This window comes from Anser brachyrhynchus, assembly GCF_964034855.1.
Source record: "Anser brachyrhynchus genome assembly, chromosome: 7".
NCBI lineage: Eukaryota > Metazoa > Chordata > Aves > Anseriformes > Anatidae > Anser > Anser brachyrhynchus.
Window position 1 is genome coordinate 27,196,280 of NC_137701.1, and position 26,287 is coordinate 27,222,566.

Consider the following 26,287-nt stretch of genomic DNA (forward strand, 5'->3'; position numbering starts at 1 on the left):
AACTATTTTCAGACTGAACCGCCACTGGTGTACGGGCTGCTTCAAACACCTCTACATGTAACAGTCTAAAGCTTATTTTATCTCTTTTTCAATACTGGCTTAAATTAAGCTTTATTTTTTTCCTCAGGAAAAAAATTATTTGTATTGTTCCTCTACATATCCTTAACTCATTTCCCTAGAGAGACAGGGAAAAGATTCAAAATGTGGTTTGGTGCTTTTACTAGTCTGCTACTCTAGTAGACGTATGTAGCAGCCGCTACAGCTGCCAGAGAGAAATATGAACGCAACAGCACTGGTGGCTTTTTGCTGTTTGTTACAACGTCTTATTAACACTGCACTAGATTTCAGCCTAACAGCCCACAGGAGTCTGCTCTTGTACACCATCAGCACTAAAAATTACTGCAACATCAAGAGACATTTGTTTCTGTTACTCTCCAGTTTTCTTCTTGTTTCTGCTATCGAAAATGTGCAAAGAGCAACTGGATTTTTCCTTGCCACTATTTCAGTTTGAGTCTGTACAACGTGATTTCTGTCCTCTGAGAAAAGGGCTAACAGGGTAACTTTAGTTCGGGACCCTACCTAGCTGGAAAAGTATCTATTCACATTTCTTCCTGAACTGGCCTCTGAATTGCAAAAAGATAGAGCAAGGAGTAGTTCAAATACAACAACAGAAATTAGAGAAGAAAAAGTCTTACCATAATGTATTTTACCTCTTTTCCAATTTCTGTCAAGTTTTAAATAACTTATGTGCTTTTCATCACATCCTCAAGAGAACGTTTTCTATAAGCTTGAAGTAGTAGCCTGGTTATACCTGCTTTATCCACTCTCTGCTGTCACAGTTGCAGTATCATACCAGGCAACAACAACAACAAAAGCGTGTGAGGCTATAAATGCTGAAATTACAGCATCACTGAATGAACTGGGTATGGAAAAGTGAGATTATACAGGAAAAAGGTTTTAGTGATTGATGATAATAACATACAGTTTAGATTGGTAAGAGCTTCCATTTACAGGCTGCTTTACTTATCTTTTTCTCCCTGTACGGTCTGAAACTTTTCATGCATGGTCAGAGTCCCACAAGGTATTGGATTTGTTAAGCTATTTAAAAGCTGTGTTACATAAACACTTTTTACATGTAAAAATAACAGACATTTAATGTTTCTACCACAGTATGTCTCACGCCTAGACTTAGGAGCATTTTAAATGAAAAAAATTCATTAGCTTCCTTTCTCAGATAGGGAAACAGAGGCAACAGCAGAGGGAAAAATGAGCCACCCAAGAAATGTCTCATAACACAATGGATTTAAAGCACAGTGCTGAAATAGTTCTCCAAAGCTCATCTAACATCTTTTAATTGACCTTGTTTTTGGAAGGCTAGGAATGGAGAAGTCATACCAGAGCTTTAACACTAACAAACAGAATGGAAAGTGTTTTCACTTTCCTTTGGCAGGAAATACATTGGAAAAACAAGGCAGCCAGCCCCAATGCATCACTTTGACACTCTTATCACAGATCTTCTCTGTCAGCCTCCGATAGCCTCCAGTTGACTGGGAAATGAAGTTCCTCTGGGTCCTAGGCAGGAAAGGAGCCCATCTCGAGAGCCTTGTGAAGATGGGATTTCTGGTTGATTTTTTTTTTCCTGAAACTTGTATTATGCTTTTCCTGCTAGCTGCTACGTCAGACTGCTTAGTCGTTACTCTGACTTCTATACAGATGCAATGAAAAAATTGATAACTCAGTCTTGTGGCTGTTCGGCTATGCGTGCAAAGCAAGGAAGCCACCAAGAGCTGCTCCAGGGAAACAGCACTGTGTGCGCCTCTTATTTTGGAAAGAAAATAGTAGATTAATTGCTGATCCTAACAATTAACAAAAAGGGATTCTCGATAAAGAAGTTAATATTTTACAGAAATGGATGGATGATTTACCTTTCATGCGCCTGACATTTTCACTCACTGAAAGAAGTGGATTGTTCATCTCCTGCTAATTTGGAAGACAAATAAGTTTATATAGTGATTAGCTCATTGTGGTAGCTCCTGGAAGCAAATGAAAGAGACCCTTCCACTGGAGGACTTCAGAGCACTTTCAAGTGCTATTGAATTTAGCCTTACTACACAGCAACAAAGCCAGAGAATACCTCCTATTCAAGTGTCTACATTGATGCATGACGCAAGTTGCTTGCCCAAGCAAAAGAATAAGAAAACACATGGACTTATCTACATTATACATTAGAAGATTTATTGTACTTCAGAGGGCACTGATACCACTTTTGTAAATGAAAAGTCTTTGATTTTTCACAATCAAGTTACTAGAAATGGATAGAGCTTTTCCTTTAGGTTCCCAAAACTAAATACAACAAAAGACACCTCTATTAAGTGGTACCTTCTAAGGTACAGATGGAATTTGGAAGGTCAAATTCATGCTTTGTAGCAGTTCACTGCCATGGAGTATGGGGAGAGCCTGGTGCAAACGCTGTCCTGTTCATAACCAAAAGAGAGTGCAATAAGGCTGTGTGTCTGGAAAAGGACTGAGAAGAAAAAATACCGCTGGGTAAAGCAACGAATTCATCTATTAAAAATAACATTCTGAAAGATGAATTTCGTGGGAATGCACTTCTTTTCAATATTTTCATTAAATGATATATTTATACTACAAAAGCTTTATGCCTTCTGGATATTCATGGATTGAGGCCATTAGCATTTTTAGCTTGTTTTTGATGCATACGACCATTGATATGTGGAATAATTTAAAGTTGTTTTTCCCCATCAATAAGAAAAATTATTATGAGCAGAAAGCCTGAGTCACTGTGTGGTACATTATCTCCAGCAATAAAAGTAAAAAAGAAAAGAGAAAACTTTTATAAATGCACTGTCGACTATTTCCGTCAGGAACTCGGCTCACGTCTCACCCACGGCACGCACCGTGGCCTCCTCACAACCTGTCACAGCGCTACAGGAGCGGACTTGGGAAGAGCTGGCCTCAGACCACCGCATCTCCCAGGCTTCGCAGCCTCACGTCTCTTCTCTCAGTCAAAGAAACCAGCAAACAGATTTGCAGCGGTCTGAGGAACAGCAAGGTTGGGCTTTAAATCCGAAAGAATCGAATAGTGGAGTTACTTTGAAACTATTATTACTGAGAGCCTGCCAAGAAACAGACAAGGATTCGCAAGGAGAAGCAGCGGCAATCTCAGGCCAAGACCCTGACGTCTCTGTCAGACATCCTGACAGAGAGAAGGGGACGGCGCAGGAGCACGGCGAGACCCCTGACAGCGCGGTGACAAATTCGCTCACATCCCCGCGCCGTCGCGCCAAGCGATTGTACGGTCATCACAGCTGTCACGCGGCAGAAAAGAGTGGTTTTTCACTGAAAGCATTACCCGGGTTTGAAGGATGAGGGTATATGAAATCAAAACTTCTTTTCGGCATTTTGATTTTTATTAAAATGGGCTTTTTTTCTTCCCCCTTTTAAAGCCATTCCACAAACCCCTCATTAAAAGGGGTTATCTTTAAAACAACGTTAACAGAGGATGCATTCATCAAATTCAAACAGATCCAAAACAAACAGCATTGCTGTAAACTAAAAGTAGGCCATTACATTAGGGGCTAATGAGGCAAAACATCCTGAAACAAGTTATCGGGGAAAGGCACCAGGAACGGCTGCTACCGGGTCTGCTGTGTGAGATATCTGAGGAAAATTTAGTGCTAGAGGCAAAAACTAACTACGATTTTTTAAGTGAAAGAGTAGGAGAGCACAGGAGAGGCAGTAAACTAAAGACTTGGATAAACAAGACCCTTTTAAATATTCCCACACAACTTTTTTCAGGCCAGTGAAAGAGCAAGAGGACACTTTGATCATAATGCAGCAACTTGGATGTGAACTCAACTAATATGAATTCCTCTTTTAAGGGCAGAAATTACCCAACAGAATAAAAGTCACAAGACACTACTGAAGTCAAAGATCTCAAAACGACAAAAAAAATAATTAAAGGATCTCTACAGCTGAGAATAAGAATTTCTGTTATATGAGATGGAGCTGAAAATCCCACAAATATATTCTCTTGCCTTCCAGCATAAACTTAGGCTAGTTGAGGCCTTGCAGAAATACTGTCCATTAAATATTACTGCAATACCAAGCCCTTGCTGAGAATTCAGAGTTTCCTTTAAGACATCATCTGCAGGATTTACCACTCCAAGAATTTAAACAGACTGGGAGTCTGTAAACAGCTAATTCAGGAGTTTACTACCATCACTATCACATACCGCCCATCAAACAATGAGATGATCCCATGTCATTCTTTATACTTTCAGGGATGAAAAAGGGAAAGTGTGGAATTACCAAAGAATATGTATGACAAGAACAAAATATTTAATACAAACTAGGTGGCAACTAGCTAACAGAAACAAAATGTACAGAGTAAGAGTAGTACATGTACACAGTATTAAGAGAGCATCTATTAATAGAGTTAAAGTTAATATATTTAAGAGTAGGCAAAAAAAATCAAAATTCTAAGAAGTGGTAAATAAGTCTCTTTACAGGAACTACCAATTATCAATATCCTCCCTGTAACACTTCGTAAATACCAAGAGTGTCAGTTCATACTGCTCCTGTTCCCACTGTCATTCTCTGTCATTGCTTTGCTGGCTTTGCAACAAATGTTTTAATGAGACTTATTACCAAACAGCACCCTCTCACTGCCATGACTCAAGGTCCTCAGTAACTACTTCTGTATTGTGAAATCTAATGTGAAGGTCAAACCCTACCAACCCACAGAATACTAAGTTCTAATAAATTTCCTAATTAATGTATTCAATACAAACAACAAATTATGTTACATCCTTTACATCCATCTCTTTTATTATCCCATCTTTCACATTTTAAGAAGGCTTACATGGTCAGTCTTAAAAGCCACAGATTGACGGCTATGGGCTGATTTCATCATTTATTTCCCTCTTTCTTATGTGTTTCAGCTCATAGGTAGATATAATATAGCCTTTTAACTAGATTTACTGTTTTACAACCATATATGCTGTCTTGTAAACCTATTCCAAAACACAGAATGTAAATGTGTCGTGTTACATGGGGAGGGGAGAAAAATCCTGATTTTTTTTCTATTATAAGATGGCCTCCTAGTAACTATTGATACTCAGGTTAATTATAAGAGTCCAATTAAAATACTCATTCAGTGCCAAGCAGCATTCAAAAAGGAAAGGAATGGACCTACAGATACAGGCAAAGCATATCAGAGATGCTCTTGTAACCTTCAGGGAAGGGAAAAAGGTGCAAGTCCAGAAATAGTACAATTTGATAGCATCCCTTTTCTTTAAGTTCTACATATTTTACACAAACTATGAACTGAAAAACTAGGTGTGGCAAATGTGTCTTTTATAGTACTGAGAACGGAGTCTTATTTTATTTTTAAAAGTCAAATTTACTGTCACATGTATGGTACTAACTTGACAAGCTCAGATGTACAGGGTAGGTTAGAAATTTTATTTTGTAGCTTCCTTGTCCGGATGTTACAGATATTAACCTTGCAGGTTAATATAGGTTGTGGAGGAAAACAAGTGAACAGGAGTGTGTGTGTATATATAATAATATATTTATAATACATATTATAAATACTGGGGGGGAGGACAGGACTTCGCTAGTTCAAGTACTGGTTGGTTCCTCAATCTCACACACAAGTCCACACTTTCACATTTAGCCATGTACTCCCTCCTCAGCCTTGCCTGCATTTATGAAGTTCTGGGATGGATTCCCAGTACAGTTTTAGGTCCCACTGGCAGAGAACGAAAATTCACCATAAGGAACTGCAGCCTCAAGAGACACTCTCAATGTTCAACCTAAATTCTCCCGTATGCAAGTCAAATGCATATATACGAATGTCAAATGAACTGAAAACAGAGGTTAGGGTTTGCATTTAAAATGTGACTCTGATTGCTGGAGATAGTCGTAGTTCTTACACGTCAGAGCCAAAAGAATAATTACAGACTAGAAAGGAGCCTAAGAATGCATTTGTATATTACAGGTCCGTATGAGATAAGGAGCACAAAGCGGTGAGGATTAAATGTCAGTCTTAACAGTGATTTCCTCACTTCTGTGATTGCTCTGATAAGTGATGGGCTTTAGTAGCTCTCCTTAATACTAAATTACAAGAACATAGTGAGTACACAGTAGAAAAAAATAAAATAAAACTGACAAATCTCATGAACATTCTTGTAATTTTACATATCTTAGCTCTGACATAATTGTCCCAGAGAAATCCTTCAGTATGTTACTGCAGATTACCCAGGGAATGAAGAAACATTACAAAACATGCCAAAACATTTAAAGGAATTCCAGTTGTGCCAGCTTTTGAGACGCTTGAATATTAGCTTTTGTGTGATCCTGTCCATCTGACTGGTTGATTGATGCTCAGATGATCACATTAATACATTCAGAATATACACATTCAGAATAAATGCATAGCTTAGTGCTCAGCCAACTGTTGCTAACCCATAAAGCAGTAATGATATTCTCCAAAGTACCATTTCGTTTGGTACCACACTTCAAGTAATTGATGAAAATTGGCCAGTCTTAGCCCTCAAAACAAATGCAGGTTACCTGTTATAACATCACACCGTGTGCACAACTATTTACAATGTCTTGAGACATTTTCAGTGAAAACCATAATTTTGTTTCACACGGTTAGCAATAATTAATTCTCTGTAGATTTTTATCAAACTGTGTAAAAGATCAAACTATTTCCTCAGGTAGAAATGTAATTCTTGCAAATCCCTCCCTTTTTTAAGAGTAGGCTAAGTTAACAATTTTATCAACTTCGGCTTGAAATTGTGCTTATTTTCACAGCATGGATAAATGAAATAAGTAACCTTTTCATCAGGATTCTGCCTTTTTTTTTTTTAATATGATTCTCAATAAAATGCATCAGATTTTATACACCTTGCCAGACACTGGAAATGCCCAGGCTTTCTTTCCCCAATTAAAGAAGCTGTTATTTGAGTGTTTCTCCTTAAGTATTTCTTTTACTAGGTCTTCTCACTGCTATTATACTAGAAAACTTGGTTAAAAGGTTTCTTGGTTAAAAGGTTTAAAGGAATGCAGAAATCCCCCTTTCCACCCCCAAAACCATGTCTCGCATCTAAACATTGTTTGGGAATTTATTTTCCAGTTCTTAGTTTTTATCTTTGCTTTGCTAAAGCAAAGCAGCTTTAGCAGCTATGGCACCTTTTGCCTGGGGCAATCTTTTGGCATAACTGATAAATGAAAAGCTACATAAGACACCACATTTCACTGCATTTAAGTTATCTGACCCATTTGAACTATACATATAAAACTGTAACCATATACCTATATAGTTACATATAACTAAGTTACAAGATATAACTATATCTATAACTTAGTTATAACTATACATATAAAAACCAAGATTGGTCTGAACTGATGAACTGGATGTTCAGCATCCCTTTGGGCCTTGAGGACAGGTGAAATAGGGGCCCAGTTGGGATTCCTATTCCTGACCACCGTAACAGTATGTTTCCACCTCAAATTGAAAGGGCCATTTTAAGTAGTAGCATAATATGATTAATTCAGCCTCCTCTGCCTGCTAAGTCATTGAACAGCACCTTGAAATAGGCAACAGTGTTGGCAACAACCATCTGGAGCACCCTGGGTTTTGTTATACACTCACCAAGCACCTAAGAACTGAAATTACATCCCCCACTACCCACAGTTTACTAAACCAGTCATTATGTACTAACTGCTTATTACTGATCAGAGCTAGTTTTAAAATCAATGCTGGTATCATATTCTCAGTCCTCTGAACCTCTTCCTTAGTTTTACCCACGGTATCTAGATACCTGCCTTCTACTTTCTCACCCTAGTGGTTTCTGAGCTGACTTTCAGTGTAAGCAATACTAAGAAAAAAAAATGTGAGCCTAATGAGGTTCAAAAAGTCCAAGTGCAAGGTGCTGCACCTGGTTGAGGGAAATCCCAGACATGAGCACAGACTGGGAGAAGAACTCATTGAGAGCAGCCCTGCAAAGGATTGCTTGGGGTTCTGGTGGATTAAAATCTTAGTGTGAGCCAGCAGTGTGTGCTTGCAGCCCAGAAGGCCAACTGCATCAACAGAGGGGTGGCCAGCAGGTGGAGGGAGGGGATTGTCCCCACCTGGAGTGCTGCATCCAGGTCTGGAGCCTCCAGCACAAGAAGGATGTGGCGCTGTTAGAGCAGGTCCAGAGGAGGGCCACGAAGACAATCAGAGAGCTGGAGCACCCCTCCTATAAAGAAAGGCTGAAAGAAATGGGGGTGTTCAGCCTGGAGTACAGAAGGCTCCAGGGAGACCTCACTGCAGCTTGTCAATACTTACAGAGGGCTTTTAAAAACATGGAGAGCAACTTTTTGATCAGGCAGACAATGAAGGGATAAGGGGGAATGGTTTTAAACTAAAAGAGGAGAGATTTAAATTGGAGGTTATGAGGAAATTCTTCACTCAAAGGGTGGTGAGGCACTGGAACAGGTTGCTCAGAGAAGCTGTAGATGCCCCATCCCTGGAGATGTTTAAAGCCAAGTTGCATGAGGCCCTGGGCAACCTGATCTAGTGGATGGCATCCCTACCCATGGCAGGGGGGTTGGAACTAGATGATCTTTAAGGTCCCTTCCAAACCAAGCCAGTCTACAATTCTGTGATTCTATTCCTTCCTCCTCTTAGCTTTGCTTCTACATGAAGAAGCAATCCACACATTCCACAGCTGTATGGAAAGGATGCATCTCCTATACCTACTGTAGATTCCCACATTCAGGATATGCTGACAGGACAACTGACTCATTTGGATTGTCTGATTTTTAGGAAGGAAACTGTCTCTATCAGAAACTCTTAAAATTGCATGTGTACAAACGGCATTTGTTCCAATCTCACAGTATAAAGTTACTTTGGAATGCAGACTGGAAAAGACTATATGAAAAGGCCATTTTGCATGAATTCAGCCATATCACCACTGTACAATCTCATACATCCAATATGAGAAACATGAACTAATTATTTAACATTTGCATATAAATTACATATTTTGGGGGTTTTGTGGCTTGGTTCCCTGTGTGATCTTGGGCCAGCTTCTGAACCTCTCTAAACCTCTGCTTCCTTGTTTGCAAAACAGATTAATATTATTTATGCAGGATGGGGTGAGGCTTAATTAACTCAGGTTTGTAGAGACCTTTCTGATCTTCAGATACTATGCAGAACAAGGACTAGAAAAATCAATTTAAGAAGCCAAGGAACGTGTAAGCCCAGATCCATGCAACATGCATTTAGAGTATCAATTTTATACAGAAAATTTGTACTAACATTTCTTTGCAGCAGCAGCAAAAAATACATTCAAAGCAAGTATAAAATATGTATATTAAAAATAACTAATTCACTTACTTCTTCCTTATTTCTAGGTCTGAAACTGGAACACATCTCAGGCCAGCTCCCAATACCATGAGTGATGATGTTAGTAATACAGTTACCCTCAGACCTGAAACGAGAAAACAACAATATTTCACAGGTTAAGTCAGCAATGCTGAAGTAAAAAAAAGTCGCCCAGGTATATACATTTGTGCTCAGTCTCACTGAAGTTATGCATGTTCTTTCAAATCATAAACATTGGTGATGATAAGAATTACAGATACAAAGTGAAATCTTATGTTATTTTCTATATTGATACTCCAGAATTAAAGGCTTACTCTTGGCATAATACCAAACAGGATCATACCTAAAATCTTACAGATGTTCTTGGAAGTGAAAAGTGGTAATAAAAGCATCATCTAATTCTAAAGGAAATACTGTACTTTTTGAAGCATCAGGGAAGATGCTCCAAGGTATGATCTGAAATCCAGGCAAATCCGAAGAAAAATCTGTATTTGTACATTCTTTTCCAGCCACTTATTTGCTTTCATAATGCAGTTACTCCTTTCATCCTGAAGAAATAACTATTTATTCAGCAGGAAAAAAAAAAAGTGTAGTGTATTTCTTGCAGGCCTTGCAATTAGGCCAGGTTTTTGCTGCACTCAGCTCAAATTGATGGAGGTTGTAAATACAGTACGTTAGAAAAAAGCTACAATCGACCTATTCCTTGAATATGTCTTTTTCCCCATACTGTGATTCTCAACCGAGAAGCGCTTAAATTAGAAACAACTTTATCTCAGAGCTGCAATTCCATTTGCTAGCAGTTTATTTGCTGCTGCTAAGGTGTTTCCATCATCAGTAAGCAGCACAAAAACAGTGACAACTGACGGGCTCGACCTCCAGAATACTGTAAAACACCGAAATCATAAATATGTACAATTAAAAATGTTGATACGGCTTGTAACTCTGAAGTCATAAAACTTGAGACAAACTTGGAGCAACAAACAGGAAATACAGGGCTTTGATATTCTTAGCAGAGCAACTGAACAACGACGAGTACACAGCATCCCTAACATTCAGGCAAGACTAGTAACTACCCAAAACAGAGACAGAAGAAGAACAACTTGCTACGATAACCCACATAACAAACAGACATCAGATTTTGATTCTAGACTGCCAGTTTTCAAATAAATGCTTCCAGTATGTCAATGACTCCTGTAACCCATACAGTTCAACCAATAGTCACGTTAAACATTCTGTTTCCCTGGGAATTTTACAGGGGGTTCAGAGCACATGTTTTACCACAGTGTAATAGCGCTGTTATTGCAACAGCTCTTAGCAAGCCTCTCTCATGAATATGCAACTCCTTGTGCCGGACATTGCACAAACCAAAGACGGCTCCTCTCTCAAACAACCTAAGCCAAGACAACCAAACCAAAACAAAGTTAACGCTACAGGTTTTCTGAAATGGAAGCATGACTTCCTCGGTACAGCTGAGTCATTAACAAAAGGAATGTGACCCAGGTTCCTGCAGCTCCCAAGGACAGCTCATGCCCCTAATGCCGCGGAGAAGCATCACCAGCTGAGAACATTTGTTTCCTTGAAGGACTCCCAGTGCCTGCCCAGACTTACCTGGCTCTGCATTTAACCAGCACATGTAGCTGTTGAACTGGATTTTCAAGCACACACATTCAGAGAGCCCAAACTAACGTCCTGATAAGGCTGTTCAAAACCCTGCTGTTCATGTTTTCTGTGCCACTCCGTGAGCCTTCATGGCGTGCTGAAACCTGTACTGCCATGCTGGATTAGCCGTGGGGGTAATTATTTGTGTTGGGAGGGACTACGTGTGATGTTCTTGCCTTTTTCCTTTAAAAAAATTGTTAGCATTGCTTTCGTACATAATGAGAACCTGTACACGATCCAAATTAGAGTTTTATTCACTGAAAGTCAAAACATAAGTCTTTTAAACTGAGAAATCTGTAGTCTTCCATTGGAAACACTGCTGCAAATGTTTCAAGACAGAAAATGACACATGCATTATTGGAGTTACGTAAACCAGGATTTTTTGGAATGACATTTCACAAAGCATGCCACTTTGTCTTTTAGGAGGTACAAGGACAGACAGCCGGGAAGGTCTCAGTCAAGTGGCACAGCAGGTGACACAGTCCAGATACATCCCAGGGCACAGCAGAAAATGAGTATTATATAGAAATTTAGGTTTATATCACCACAGGATGAGCTTTCCTAGATAAAAAAATACCTATTTTATTTTTTCATTAAAAAAGTTTTGTTTTAAATCTGTAGAAAAGTTTCATTAAAAAAAAAAACCACAGCATCACATAATTCAGTGAAAAATAAATTGGATGTCAAAATTTCCCACCAGCTTCTATTCTAGGCTTTATTTTTACCATCAACTGTACGTGTCATGTAATTTAAAAATAAAATTACCAGTTAAAGCCTCACAATCAAGATACGTTTGATCTCTCCGAATGTTCTTTGAAGTCCTCATCTTGAATACTATACACTGCAATGTGCCACTTCTAAGTGTTTTGATTGCACAGACTGTTCTTTGGCCTTTTGTTTCACCTTAACGTGCAAACACACCTACAAATTCTTTTGGTTAAAGCAGCATGTTGAAAATGATGACACCGAAGTGAACAAGTAAAAAAGACTGTCAGACAAGCAGCATATTAGAGATTTTATTTGCTAATTACACGATGTGCTTCTACCCTCTGAGCACCTTCCCCTTTTGCTTTGCTTTACATTTTAACTCTCTGAATTCATTCTCCCTTTCATCTTAGAAATCAGTCTTTAATAGTATTTTTAGAACTATATAAGTGTTTTTGCTTTGAACATTGCAGTGTCCCTTAATCTGAACTGGAAATCTTGTACTACTCCAAAGGGTAACCTCAGAGTGTTTCAGGATATCACTATGCACCATGGTGACAATAAACCAAAGTTACCAACCGAGCCTGGAAAGAAAGCCTGTGAACCCTGCAAGAAATTATTTCTCTAATTAAAAAAAAAAAAAAAATCTAAGCAACACACACAATCAAGATTTTGAGTAAACCTAATTAATTTTATTGGTTTTACCCTGTATGCAACTGGTAATGGATGGTGGTGGGGCTACAGCTTCTTAAAAACCATCATCCAGTTCCCAATACCCTTCTTTCAGAGGTTTCTGACATGCAGCTAGAAAGGGAAGAAACATCTCAAAGTGGATGTTGTACAGGTGGAGGTTGGTTTTCCATTCTTTGGAGCTGTTCCTGCTGGCTGCTCCTGCAGGCTGCTGGGCTCCACAGGTCGCCCTGGCTGCTGGGCCCTCTGCGGCCACCTTCTGAGTGGTCACTGGTGGTAATACAAAACTTCATCAGAAGCATCAGAAATTCAGTCAGTAATAAAAATATATTTCACTCAAATAATGACTAATATAACCAATACTGTTCAACTGTTTAACCCTCCTGTAGCTAATAACACCGTCTGCTTTGCGAACTCAGCAGCCCACGCTGCATTTGCTGGCTTTGATTTCTCTTTAAAACGAGTACCCCCAAACTCCTGCCACTACTAGAGATTTAATGGAAACTCTCGACCCACAATCCTCTTCACTCTTCTGCAAAACACAGACTTTTAATCCAGACAAGATGATGTGGTACTAGCAAACCTTGACGTACCTGTGCCACCAGGATGTGCAGCAGGATGTGGCCTGCACGCAGCAGCACAGCCTGCAACCAAGCGGCCACTACAGAGCCAGAGAGAACAAAACACTTATTTCAGAGCAGCACACAAATGGCAGCTAATGTTTGTTTGTTTCCCCCCCTTCTAACGAAGTGCCCATTTGGGGGGAAATTCCAGTTAGATGTGCAGAACAAGCAGATTTCACCTTTTTGCTAAGCCTAATGGAAGTCTTGCCAGAGGAACAGCTGCAGAATTGAGCCCTCCACCCAGCATGGCCAAAGTGGATTTCTCTTACACCCACATCTCTCTCAACGCATTAATATTTAAACGTTTTCCTTCCTTCAGCTGCAGATACTAAAATCAGTCCTCACAAACACAGAATACAACAATGCTCTAATTACAGATGAGTGACATCGGCCCACTGCACATTTTCACAGCTTTTAAAGATCAGGCTGGAAGCAAGAACGATCCTTTCTGACACAACTCGGAGCATTTTAATTCACTCAACTACTCTATTATTATTTTGACTAAAGCATATCTGTCTAAAAAGATAATCCTGTCTGATGCACACACGAGGAAATGAAAAACTCACCGATTTCAACAGCCGTTCCAACAATCACGGTTAAATTGTGTTTTCCTTCCTATTTAAAGCAAAATCAGTTGTCAAACAAATTCTTGCTTTGCTTTTCAGGATGGAAGAAGCACTGGACCTTGTATTTTTCCTTCTATGAAGTTAATACACGATAAAATAACCTTTACCTTTGGTTTCAGTAAACAGAAGCACTGAGCTCCGAGTTTTTCACAATTTTTCCTTCAGTCCTGGAATTGTTTTTGCATGCCTTGTCCAAATACCCTCCTTGTTGTTCAAGCATCCTTTTTTAAATAGGAGGATTTTTTTCTTGGATACCTGTTTTCCATTCCATACGAAGGATCTGTTTCTCTTCCTCCTTTATGTGTGGCTTTACATTTAGCCATATTAAAACAAAAGTTTGATTAAACAGCATACTTTATCAGGCAATCCTCAAAGCCCTGCAGAGAAGTCCCTGCTTCATCATTATCTACTGCTTCAGAAATCTTTGTATTTTAAATTTCATACTAGCAAAATTACACTAATAGTTGTACCATTTTCTCTCACAAGGTTATCTGTCATAGTTAAAATAATAATAATAATAAAAGCTACCTTGCTGCTAAATAGAGCGAACAAAACTTTTGTTGTGCTTGCATTTCACCAAACTGACTAATGTTGCTAAGAATATAAGCAGCAATCCTCTTTCAGATAAAGCATCCTTACAACAAGCAATACAACTCGGAAAAGAAAAGAACCTTTTCAGTGACATGAAAAGACTTCCTAGTTGAGCTGTGGTCCCAGTCTTTCTTCTAGCACATGGAACAAACTTGAAAAATCAGTATTTCAGACCCAACGTAGATTCCACAAAAGCACTTGATTGCAGAGGAGCATAAATTGTGTTTGGAAACTCAGTGGAAAATAAGTATGCTCTAAAGAATATCATCAACTACACTCAGAAGCATTAAAAACTGAAAACCAAATACACAGACTGCATGCAGAAGAGAACAACTGCCAGGTCATATGCAGCTAATCAAAAACTGCTCCTAGCTGATGGCCAGGAAGTCACCAGGTGCTGTTACATACACACTACATCTCCCTTCTCTGGGTCCATGGTGCTGATCTCCCGTCTTTTATAAGCTGTGATTTTAAAGCTAAACCAAAGCTAATTGTTTCCATCCCTTTTCCTGGCTCTATGTGGCACTACCCAAATAGCATCCACATTTCACCTAAAAAGGTTTAGACTTGAATATTTGTTTTGGATTGAAAATACAGCAAATTATGGACATTCATTCAAGCATCCTGCTTGACAGCACCTTTCTGGTACCAAGCAGTAAGAACTAAACATATAGGACCCATTTGAAACAAATTGCATTCAAATATACATTTGTCCCCTGCGGCCTTATCTAGGACACAAAAAGTAGACCTTTTCCGGATGGAGCCCACAACACAGCCCAGTTCCACTTCCCTGGGGAGGATTGCATGGCAAAGTCAGATTCCAGCAGACATTGTGCTCCAATTTGTCTGACATTAGTAGACAGAATTGGATCCCCAGACAAAATGTGTACTAGGAGTCTCTTGAAATATAGATGTAGGAGATAATGATCTTCAGAGAGGCAATTTCTCTTTATAATTTCTTATGTGTTGTAACAGAATCTGTCAGCAATAGCTGACATCCAGGCTATCAGGAAGAGTTTGAAATTTCTTACAACCGTATGTTGCATCATATACAAGTTTTCCAAATAAACTCTGTATGTATGAATACAGCAACTTCAAATAAAATAGTTCCTGGGGTTCGATACAGGCCTCCTACTCAGGGTCAGAAAGACAGACAAGCCCATATTGCAGAAGTGAAATCACCAGCGATACGGGGGAACCCACAGGGAAGTCCCTGCCAGCCAGGAACAAAGGCTGGTGCCAGGGACAAGATGAGACCTAAAGATAAAGCTATTTCTCCTACCAGCACTTACTGGACAGACACAAGACTGCACGCAAAACTGAAATTATGGGGCCCAACATTCATCCCCTCCAGTTCTGTTTTCAGTATCTCTTGCAGAAGATGGAAAATAGGCAATATCTGCATAAAAGTTATCAAGCACCGGCTTATAAGAACATCATCACTCCCAAATTACGAGGTTAGGTAAGAATCTTGTAAAATAAAATTAAGAGACTCAAAGCACAAAATTTGGCCAGCCGAGTGTTTCAGAGAAAAGATGGCTCTATTTGAGGGAAGTGACTGAACGTGTAAGAACTAAAATAAAACCAGAAGGACAGAACTGTGAGAAGCAAGGCTCAGCATCACGTAATTGCAAATTATTATGACAATCACACAACCACCTCCCCAGTTGTTGAGCTGCTCCACCTTTCTCTACATGCATCCTGACTGTTAGGTAACTAAGATACTTGCATATTTACATTCTAACCGCACAGCTCACTTTTGATTCGCATTGTAAAAAAAATAACTTCTTGTTTTATGGTATTTTTCTTTTTGTTTTCCTTTTCCTTCATTAAAGCACATTAAAATTATTGTTTATCTTACTCTAGATACAAGAATTTCACCGCACCTGCTAGAAGGAAGAACGAGCTATCACAACCATGTCAGGAGGATACAGGATGCTTTTGTCTCATTTGCATCAACACGGTCAAGCTATGTCGTCATGGGATCCGCGGAACCATAATGTTTTAGCTTTGTTCCAGTACCTCTCTCTTATTTTTGATACTGCTTCTTTGCTTCATTTTTAACACTGCTTCTTGGCTTATTTTAGCTGCTCACCGATGTACATTTTACCCACAACTAATCCAAGCGCACAGCACCTCAAAGAAGAGAGCACTGGCCTGGGGCAGTGGGACCTGCCTCTCTTGACGTGCCTTAGGAAATTGGGCAGGCCACTTCTGCTCCACTTCTCCCCCTCCTGCCTTATTTGTTCAGACTAAACACATAGAAACAGGAGCTGGTCTCACCACCAATACTATACTGGCTGGTAAACCAAGTCTTCTCCCTGCCTGGAGTCAGTGCAGTGCCAGGATACACTAGAAAAGGTGTAGAAAAGGACTTGGAGTGCTTACTGAATCTGTAAAACTAACACAAACACCGGAGAAGTACTCTTCCTTCACCTCAGCTACCTGCTTTCTACTCTCAAGCCCGATGAAACTCGAAGACTTGGGTGAATCATTTAATTGATCTTTTCCATTTGATTAACTAAAAACTACATCAAGGGGCGTGCATGTGCGTACGTCAGAGAGACACCGAGCAACTGACAAAAACACCTAGTTATGCTGGCAGAGGACTAACCCTCGTCATTAATTTTGAAGCTAAATCATGGATGCTCATTAACAAGTCAAGAGAAAGTACGAGATAACAAGCCTTCACTGTAGCAATCACTGTTGTCTTCCTGGACAAATTCTGACAATCCAAGCCCTTTCAGCACTGAACAAGGGGGAGGAAAGCTTTTCTTTTCTTTTCTCTTCCCACTCATTTCGAGCATTCCCGATTGCACAGCAGGCTTAATTACCGTACAGCTAACCACAGATCCCTACCTGCGGTGACAGAGGAAAAACAGTCTCTCTGGTACACATCTATCAGGAAGATGTTCTGTCATTATCTTAGTGTTACTTGCCCACACCACCCAATGGTGCATGAAATTCTTCATTTGAAGAGACACAGAGGCATTTTGCTTTGCCACAACAGAGTATCACGAAGCACCCATGCAGCAAGGATTGGCAGCTACGCTAAATACCACCTAGTGGATTCACTAAGCGGGACGCTAAGTGCAAAGTTTCTACTTTTTCCTGTCCCTGCTGCGAGGCAGGGAAAAGAGATGTAAGTCCTGTCGATGTGACATCCACATGGGTCTTGAGACTGTTCAGTTGCTGGAGTCAGCGTTCAGCTTCCCCGCGTGCGAAGTTTCAACATTACTTTAACATTACAAGGACCACAAACTATTTAGGGTACACAGTTCAACTGAGATTATCCTAAGGACACACTCTGGGGCACTGTAACGGGTCCTAAACCCATTACGGTTTTAAAGGCTCCTGATCAATTCTTTAGGTTCATGTGATTAATCAATTACAGCTTAACTCCACCTTTCCCAAATATTCCGAAGGGATGTCACTTATCAAAAAAAGCCAAATAAAACAAGTAAGAAGTTCCTAAATGCAGTTGAATTTGACATCTGGTATTCCAGAAAAACATCAGCAGACTTTGTGAAAAGCAGAAGACCTCTCACTTTCAGAACACATCACTCCCTTGAGCTGAGTCATACGGATCTCCAGCTTTAGAAAGAGGAAAAAACTAAAAATCCTCTCTACAACAAATTTGCATGAGAAAGCTTCATTTGTAGCTTTTGAGGAAATTGGAGCATTGATCACAAGCTTCTGCAAAATAAAGTTACAGCATGGCTACGGCACTACAATAAGTACAGGCATGTGAGAAGCATTAAAAAAACGCACCAAAAATATGGCAGGAAATGATAGAACGGCACTGAATGTCACCAGTTAGAGAAAGGCAAAGCAAGCCACAACTTCCCTTGCCATAGGATTATAATTAAGAGTGACAACGGACAACGTAATGGTATTTTAATGTTTTCTGTTCCAGTTACAGAAAGCTTTCCAGAAGCAGAGCACCACGAGACAGAGGGGCCGCGTGCACTCGGGCAGCTCACGCCCCCATCACGTGGCCAGGCGTCTGTCACCACCAAAACCACACCAAAAGGACCGGCTGCATTTTGGCTGTGCTGCCGGCACATACACACACGCAACGTCCGGGGAGCCCCATGGGGGCAGGCAGGGAGCGGGTTAGCTGTGCCCGCATCCGAGGCACCTCGAGGACTGGGAATGCAAAGGAAGAGCTGAACAAACCCTTCTGGTGTGCAAAGGCACTGGCAGCCTGAGTCCAGAGCTTGGATTTTGCAAACGCGGAAGACTGGGACCTTGTAAAAGATAAGGCAAAAAGGGCAATTAGGCTTAAACAGAATTCCCAACCACTCAATTTAAGAGCACTTCCCAAGCTAGTTCAACCACGGGGTGGGAAACAGCTTTTGTGAGGGGCTGTGCAGGCATCTCAGGACACACACAGGCAGCCCCTTCACCTCCCTTCGCTTGTCACTGGCGTCCCATCACACCTACTACTGCCCCTCACTCCTTGGGAAGCCACTCAGTGTGCCTTTCTTTCCCTCCAACCCGTCTTGGTCCTTCCCATCCCCACCACTCCCATCCCTCTGGCTCTAGGTCTTCTTTCTCCATACGAGCCTCACGCTTTCACCCACTACTTCATCCCACACTGTCCCCCTCTCTCTACCTCTTCCTGCCTATCCAAGGGCTTTTTGGACACGGGGTCTCACACCTTTGTCCCCTGAGCTTCTCACATCCAACCCCTCTTACTCCTCAAAGCGTGCAGAGCAGGCGACAGAGGGAAGCTGGAGCACAAGGCTGGCAAGCCACAGCAGGAGGGAGACACGCAGCTAGTTACACAGCCCACGGTCAGTGTGACTGCACGTACACAGCCCCAAAGCCTCTGACCCTCAGTAAGACGGCCAGTACTATTCTCGTAAGCTACATAACTATGTTAGGAATATATTTTTTATCAAGACAAAGTTATTTTAAACCCCGAGTGCAGCTCCCTGATATTCTTCACTGTGCGACATTTCAAACACCTAGCACCACTGCAACAGCTGCAAAGCATGCAAATAGCATGTTGGTTGCTTAAAGGGTAGCGGGATGAAGAGAAACCTCTGCGGAAACATGGCACAAAGCAGAGGCTGGGGCTGCCACCACCTAAAAGAACTACCTCCAGAAGAGGACATCTGTCTACAGCCCTGATTTCTACTCAGCCTGGCCCATCAGGAGGTATGGGAAGTGCTGCTACCAATCACGCTGGTATTGCCGTGATGAATCATAGTGGCATCAAGTTAATACAACTCATCAGATCCTAATTAAACCACTCTATGTTGCTAATCACTCCGTGTATCTCAAGTGATCTTTTGGAGCACGTCTGACTCCAGTGAGGGTGGGCCAATCAATTCTCTAATGAGCCCTCACTTCTGCAAACACTCGCACAAATGCTCTGCGGACTTTCACTGCAACCACAGCATATAAAATTCAGCAACAGAAGCTAAGTTTGGTTAGGTCTCCCTTTTCACCTGATGGTGTAGTGGCAAAACATGTCTATATAGACACACACACACACACACAGAGCAACTCATCAAAATAAATTTTGCAAAATCAAGCTATTCAAATATTTACTCTAGTGGGATTTACCTATACACAGCTCTTTAATTGTTTATTTCATCTTTCCACACAATAAAAACAGCACTTCATCTCACTCCTTCCGAGATTTGTTAGTTTAGGAAAATTAATCCCTTTCACAGAATTGGATAGGCTTGGATCAGTATCACTTACCAGACAATGAAATACACATTGCTTGTAGCACGCAGTAGGACAGCACTCCACAGGATCCGAGGGAACAGACGGGGGTAAAACAGATATTTTCCTTCAAACTTCTGTGCATTTCACTCAAGTGTATAAATCGCTTGTCTTTTCACTAAATACATATAGCTTTCACTTCAAATGAATCCAGGCATCTTCTCCCCTCTTTTTTTTTTTTTCAACTAAAGCACGAAGTTCACATTTAGCTTTCATTAAATCCAAAAGAGCCTTCTGCTGCTCTTGTTGGCCTTAACAAGACCTCTGCCATTAATCTGAATGCTACAGAGTAGAATCAGTTCCTTATGATAAGCACACTCTTCATGACCTGAGCACACCTCAGCTGAGTGCCAGAAACATCGCCTTTTCCTTTCTTCTTGGCTCCTTGCCATTCTACCCACATTTTCATACCTGTAAGCTTTCCCATGGGTATTTATTTCCTGTAGGCTGTGCTAACCTAGCAAAACCCTGTCTGTATAAACCACTTTTATTCTCAAGGTGTGTAAATCCTTTTAGCTTGATCTCACCAAATTACATAAAAGTCTTACTGCCTTACACTGAGTCTTATCCTGGGAATCTTTAGCTGAGGCTCACACCTGAGGTTGACCTCTGAGTTATCAAATTGATCATTTTGAAACACTGGCTCTAAATCTTGCAGTCACACACCCAAGATAAGAAAAGTCTATTTCTGAGATCATGACAAAAGGTTGCTGAAAATGTGTTTCTTTGCCACAAGACGAAAACTTTCAGATTTTAAAGCCATGAACCTTTAAAGGTTTGTGATTCACCTACTGCTGACCTGCTGGTAACCAAAACTCCATATGCTTAGGATCGCTTGGGACACTACAGAACTACAAGTACTTCCAAGAAAACCTCAGCATGTTGTTGTGAGTGTCACCATGGAAGTATTTCACGTAAATGTCACGATGGAAGTATTCCATCTATGCCAACAGTGATACTTATCAGCAACTAGACCTGCTACAACTTTTTGAAAATTATTAGTAACATGCTCCAATCTGTACTTGCTGCCACACGGTCTGAGAGCCTGAATGACAGATCAGGACCCCGAGACACCAAGCACAACAGAAACACCGAACAGAAAGAAAATCTTCCCCATCTCTGGGCTTCACTTAGCCATTCACGAATGCACCGAGTTCTAGAACAACATCTTGCTTCCTCTTTGCTCACTGAACTCAACCTCACAACCCTCAAAAACCAAAGGCATCTCACAAACACTTCCTAGATGACATTCTACCACGGGGGAGAGGGTGCTCATCTGAAGTCTTCTCCTGCTGTCCCCGTGACCCTGGATGTGAATTAGAGCAGTCCAAAACCCCAAAAGCAAGATCAGCTCTTCCATGCATACAGTACGAGGTGACAATCTGGGACCTTCAAGTATGCAGGCTATTTTACAGAATTCTCCTTATCTATCACGTGTAGTTTATTTTCTACAGAGAACAGTCATTAGGGTATTTTTATATTAGTAAGGTCTGATTTACTGCTCATGTTCAATATCCATTACTATTTTGTCAGACTGTATTGAACGATTTAACCTCAAAATTCCCTGGTGAAAGAGGTAAAAACTACATCAAACATTTCGAGGGAACAAAAACAAGAAGCTAGGAGACAGCAATGAAATTAGGAGCTTGATTTTCAGAAAAAAAAAGAATAACTATTTAAGCAAGAAAAACACTCATGGTTTCAATATACAAGCCAATCTCCACTAAAACAAAAAAAAAATAGATTATTGAAAATTTCTCCCTATTTTGTAATTTAATCACTAGGATAACAATACTATGTAAATTCAATTTTAGCAAAAAAAAGTGACTAAGAATATCTATACAAGCCATGTAAGCATATACCGTTTTACAAAAAAGGACCAAGAAATAGATTACATTTCACTTTTACCAGTAATAAGTGACATTCCTTCAAACTCGATACAAGATAAAACTGTATTGCAAAAGTTAATGAAAAATATCACTATGCTATTAAATTAGTTTAATGTGAATTATAAAGTATTTCCTTCTTCATTGCCTTTCCTTGCTTACATGGGAACATAATGAAGAAGAAATATACAATACCAGTCTGTGTCTCATGTTGTAACTATGAACTTAACTTATAAAAAGATCAGAGGACCAGACCCATAATTCAAATATTTAAGCTTCAGACTTCAGGAGGAGTTAAGATACATAAACACCCTAACAGACCTGTACACATGTCTACAGTTCCCATGACATGAAACACTCGAGGCACAAAACATCCATCAACACTCGGGCATCATGTGACAAATCATAGCTAATTTTAATCCTGTAAACACCAAGGGTCCATCCAATGGCACACTGAGATCAATTCCCATTTTATTTCAGTCTTACCAAATCTCTAAAGATAATTACAATTAAAAAATGACTCCTGCATCCTATTGCTAAAGAAAATGCATCTGGTGAGACACATTTAACTCCTGTGCACACTCCAGCTCTTCACCTTTCCTCACCAAGATACAAGCTGGCAAGAACAACAAAAACCCCTATAATTCCACCTACAGAAATGGCTTTTTGAGCCTACTTCATAATGGCACGTACTCAAAAGTGACATTCACAAACATAATCCCTCAGTTTCAGCATACGTCCAGCCCAGGACGAGGAAACATTATGGATATCACCACTGCCCCTCTGACAGGGCCCTAGGAAGCAGAGTTTGGAAAGCTGCTCCAGCCTGCCGAGTCCAAAACCACGCTAGTACAAGCACACGGTCAGCCAGAGGAAGCAGGAGGCAGGAACAGGGCCAAAGAAGAATTTCCTGCTGCGACACGTGAGCCTTGCTAAGTGTCTGAAAACTAACGTATTTTTAAGACCAACACGAGCTCGGCAAAATTAAAAGTGATCTTTCAATTTACATACCCTAGTGAAATACCATGCTCGCTCCAAGGCATCGAAGACCCTTTAAACTACCGCATTAACACCCTTCAAAAAAATCACCTCTTCCCACTGAATGTGTTCAGACCTTAAAGGAGGACCTTTTGCAAATACAGTCTTGTGAAGGCCATCACCGTTCTCTTGATGAAAATTCACTTAATTTCATTAAAAAAAAAAAAAAGGAAATCACTACAGATCTATAGGAACCCAGGCTTAGCTGACCAAGACTGTCACACCACTCACCACTCCTGACATCCACAGCTGCTCTGGGTCACATAAGTCCACAGGGGACATGTGAAGTCACCCGTAGTGTCTTCTGCAGAAACTCCCCAAGGTGCCAGAAGTGACAACATCCCTGCCTTTCCCAGCCTACGTGTTCCTCCCAGGCTCCAACCACGTTACCCGTGTCAACAGCAAACAGGCCTCTGCAAAAAAAATCCAGGAAACACATTTGGGAGGCCAGGAAGGAAAAGGTCACAGAGACAAAGAAACCCTTCTAGGTTAAAACACAAACAAATGTAATCTGAGCATCACAGATCCCTTGCACATAAAATGGAAGAGCAGCTAACTATTGCTTTTTTAGCATGTTTTACTAAAAATAAACACTGCCACCCTCTCTTCTTGGGGGACCCCACGCTTCTCTGAGAAGTTGTGGTGCAACTGAAACACGCAGTCTAAGAAATGCTTCTACACGTAGGATTATTAACATGCCCATTGCTGAATATTCAACCTTTCAACTTGAATTGAATTAAAGGGGGGGGGGGGGGGGGGGGGGGGAAGTGACCAAACCCTTACAAGCAGCACTGAAATAAGAAACAGACACACACATGGTACAACAGAAGTTTGGTATGGGAACCGATTTCGATTTCAAACTACATGCTACACTGAACAACTGAAAAACAAAAAGACAAATACTTTTGGACTTAATCTGAAGCATCATAACACAAAATCAGACTTAACTGACAGCAGACAGCTATGTATTGATACCAGTTAGATACACCTCTGACTGTGAAGTATAGGACTATCTAAAAGCAGAATCTCCTCTCGCAAATCCTGACACTCATCATCTACAGTGTCATACTTCTGATACATGCCAGGTTTTAAATGTTGACACTTCACAAACAGTTTCTTTTCCTGACAGTTTCTTTACCAGCCAACTCCAGTGACAGATGATTGAAGCCAGAAGAGTAACTGGTGTTGTTTCTCTAGATGTTTGGTACAGAGTAAATTCAATCTAACGACAAGCATGTATACTCCTAAGCAAGCGGAATACTGCTCTTGCAAGGTCACACCCAACCAACTTTAGAGCTTCAAAGAAGTCTTGCTCCTCCTCCAGAGAGCAGATACAACCCCATGAGGTGCCTCTGGTGGGACGTGCTCCATGGGAGAGCTGGGCCGTGCTGGCACTCCTTGCTCCGCTGGAAGCAAAGTGTCAGGGCTCCGCCGTTACTCACTTCCCAACATGAGCGGCACCACGTTCTCCATGGAAACCACCCAAGAACAGCATGAAACACAACAGGGCCCCCACAAAATCCACTGTTGTGCAAAGAACGTGCTCCAGGGCCGTTATATATTCTTCATGCATGAAACCAATGAGTAAAGATTCTCGGTTAAGGCTATAAACTGAAACTGTCTCAACAAGGACAGAAACACAGCAAGATCAAAGAGGTAGTTCATATCAGTACCTCCATTCATTGCGGAATTAAAAAAAATAAATCACAAGCATTATTTAACATACTCCAGTATTTTTTAAAACCCTCAAAACCAACTGCATAGAAGAGAAAAACGTACATTCAGTTCTACCAGCACAGGTTCAAGTTTAGTTTTATTTCCTTGATAACATGAGCAGAGTTGTCATCTTCACTGTAGAAAACAAAGTAACTCACTTTAATTTCAAGATAATTAACAATACTATTATACGACAGTCTAGACAGACATTGTTGACTCAAGTTTGAATTGCTTGAGAGAAGGCTGGCTGTAGAGCCACCACGGACTCATTTGGAGAATGTATTTTCAGCCCAATAGGTTTTATTCCCCCAAAGTCTCTTCAGCTTTAGGAAAAGCAATTCCAATTTCAAAGCACAAACCTTCTCAGCTACAACTTTTCTCCCCGTCTTCCTTCACTTTCTCCCCTTTGCTCCGCACAAATGAGCTATTAATTCCTAAATAAATGGAATGAGCAGCACTTAACATCAGGATCCACAAGGGTATTTAGGCTCCTATCTCCTGTTTAGAGGCCTGTTTAAACAGGAATTAAAAGACTAAACGCTTCTGTGGATTTAGGCCCAGAAGCTCAAATCGGCAAACACGTGCACTTTAGCGGTCCCCAGGGTGACCACACAAACTTCACAGGCCTTGAAGAAGTTCTCCAAAGACAAATGCTGGTTTTGGAAGTAAGCTATTGAAATGCAAAGGCCCGAATGTGAATTAGGAAACTCTCCCTCGTGCTTGTCTTCCAAAACCACAGCGCCTAACTTCTGGGTTTCTGTTTGTTGCCTTTGCACCTCCCTGGTGCACCAGAGGCAAGCCGTTGGCTTGGCGTGATCCATTTTCAGAGATGAAGCATTTCACCACCATGCAGTAGCCGCTCTGAGCGCCAACATCCCTTGATCGAGACATCCCCGCTGGTGCTCAGCTGATTACCAGAAAACAATGTTGCTGATACAACCATCTCCACGGCCAACACCTGCGTGGCAATGCCAGAGCGGAGTGGCTCTCCTCCAGACCCACGCGGAGCTAAAATGCTACAACCGCTCTTAGCTTTAGGATCACTGAACCACAGAATCATTAAGGTTGGAAAAGACCTCCAATATCATCTGATCCAGCCATCCTCCTACCGCCAATGTCACCCACTAAACCATGTCCTTAAGCACCATGTCCAGCCTTTCCTTGAACACCCCCAGGGATGGTGATGCCACCACTTCCCAGGGCAACCCGTCCCAACGCCTGACTGCTCTTTCTGAAAAGAAACGTCTCCTCGTTTCCAGCGTAAACCTCCCCTGGCACAACTTGAGGCCATCCCTATGACTAGTTACCTGCGAGAAGAGGCCAACCCCCAGCTCCCCACAACTTCCTTCCAGGTAGCTGTAGAGAGCAATAAGGTCTATAGAATCATAAGGGTTGGAAAAGCCCTAAACTTTAGCAACGCCTCTCAGCGCCTTCCTCACGAGTGGCCTTTGATGCACCTTTATTTGAGATAAGAGCTGCGCTGGTGGTGCCGTAGGGCATCCGTCACCCGATGGCGACCCCACGGAGGTCCCGTCCCGTCCCATCCCGGGGGGCTGCAGCGGGCTGCCCGACCCGGCCGTGCCCCACCACCCCCAGCCCGCTCTC

General features: G+C 41.1%; 1 protein-coding gene and 1 long non-coding RNA gene across 3 annotated transcripts in view; both read right to left on the reverse strand.

Moving 5' to 3' along the window:
• The window catches only part of SLC49A4 (solute carrier family 49 member 4), a gene marked incomplete at its 5' end in the record, with an annotated part of 62,553 nt that overhangs the window by 35,876 nt on the left and 390 nt on the right, over window positions 1–26,287 (reverse strand). For both annotated transcript variants that reach the window (XM_080601353.1, XM_080601354.1), the window contains one exon: window positions 9,419–9,512. In XM_080601353.1, coding sequence (XP_080457479.1) covers window positions 9,419–9,512 — 94 coding nt within the window. The remainder of the gene's footprint in view (window positions 1–9,418; window positions 9,513–26,287) is intronic.
• On the reverse strand, window positions 9,526–26,283 carry LOC308198608. Its single transcript, XR_013954048.1, has 3 exons — window positions 13,650–26,283; window positions 13,054–13,121; window positions 9,526–12,730 (listed from the first exon to the last, which is right to left on the reverse strand). It is a non-coding gene; the product is annotated as an uncharacterized lncRNA (long non-coding RNA).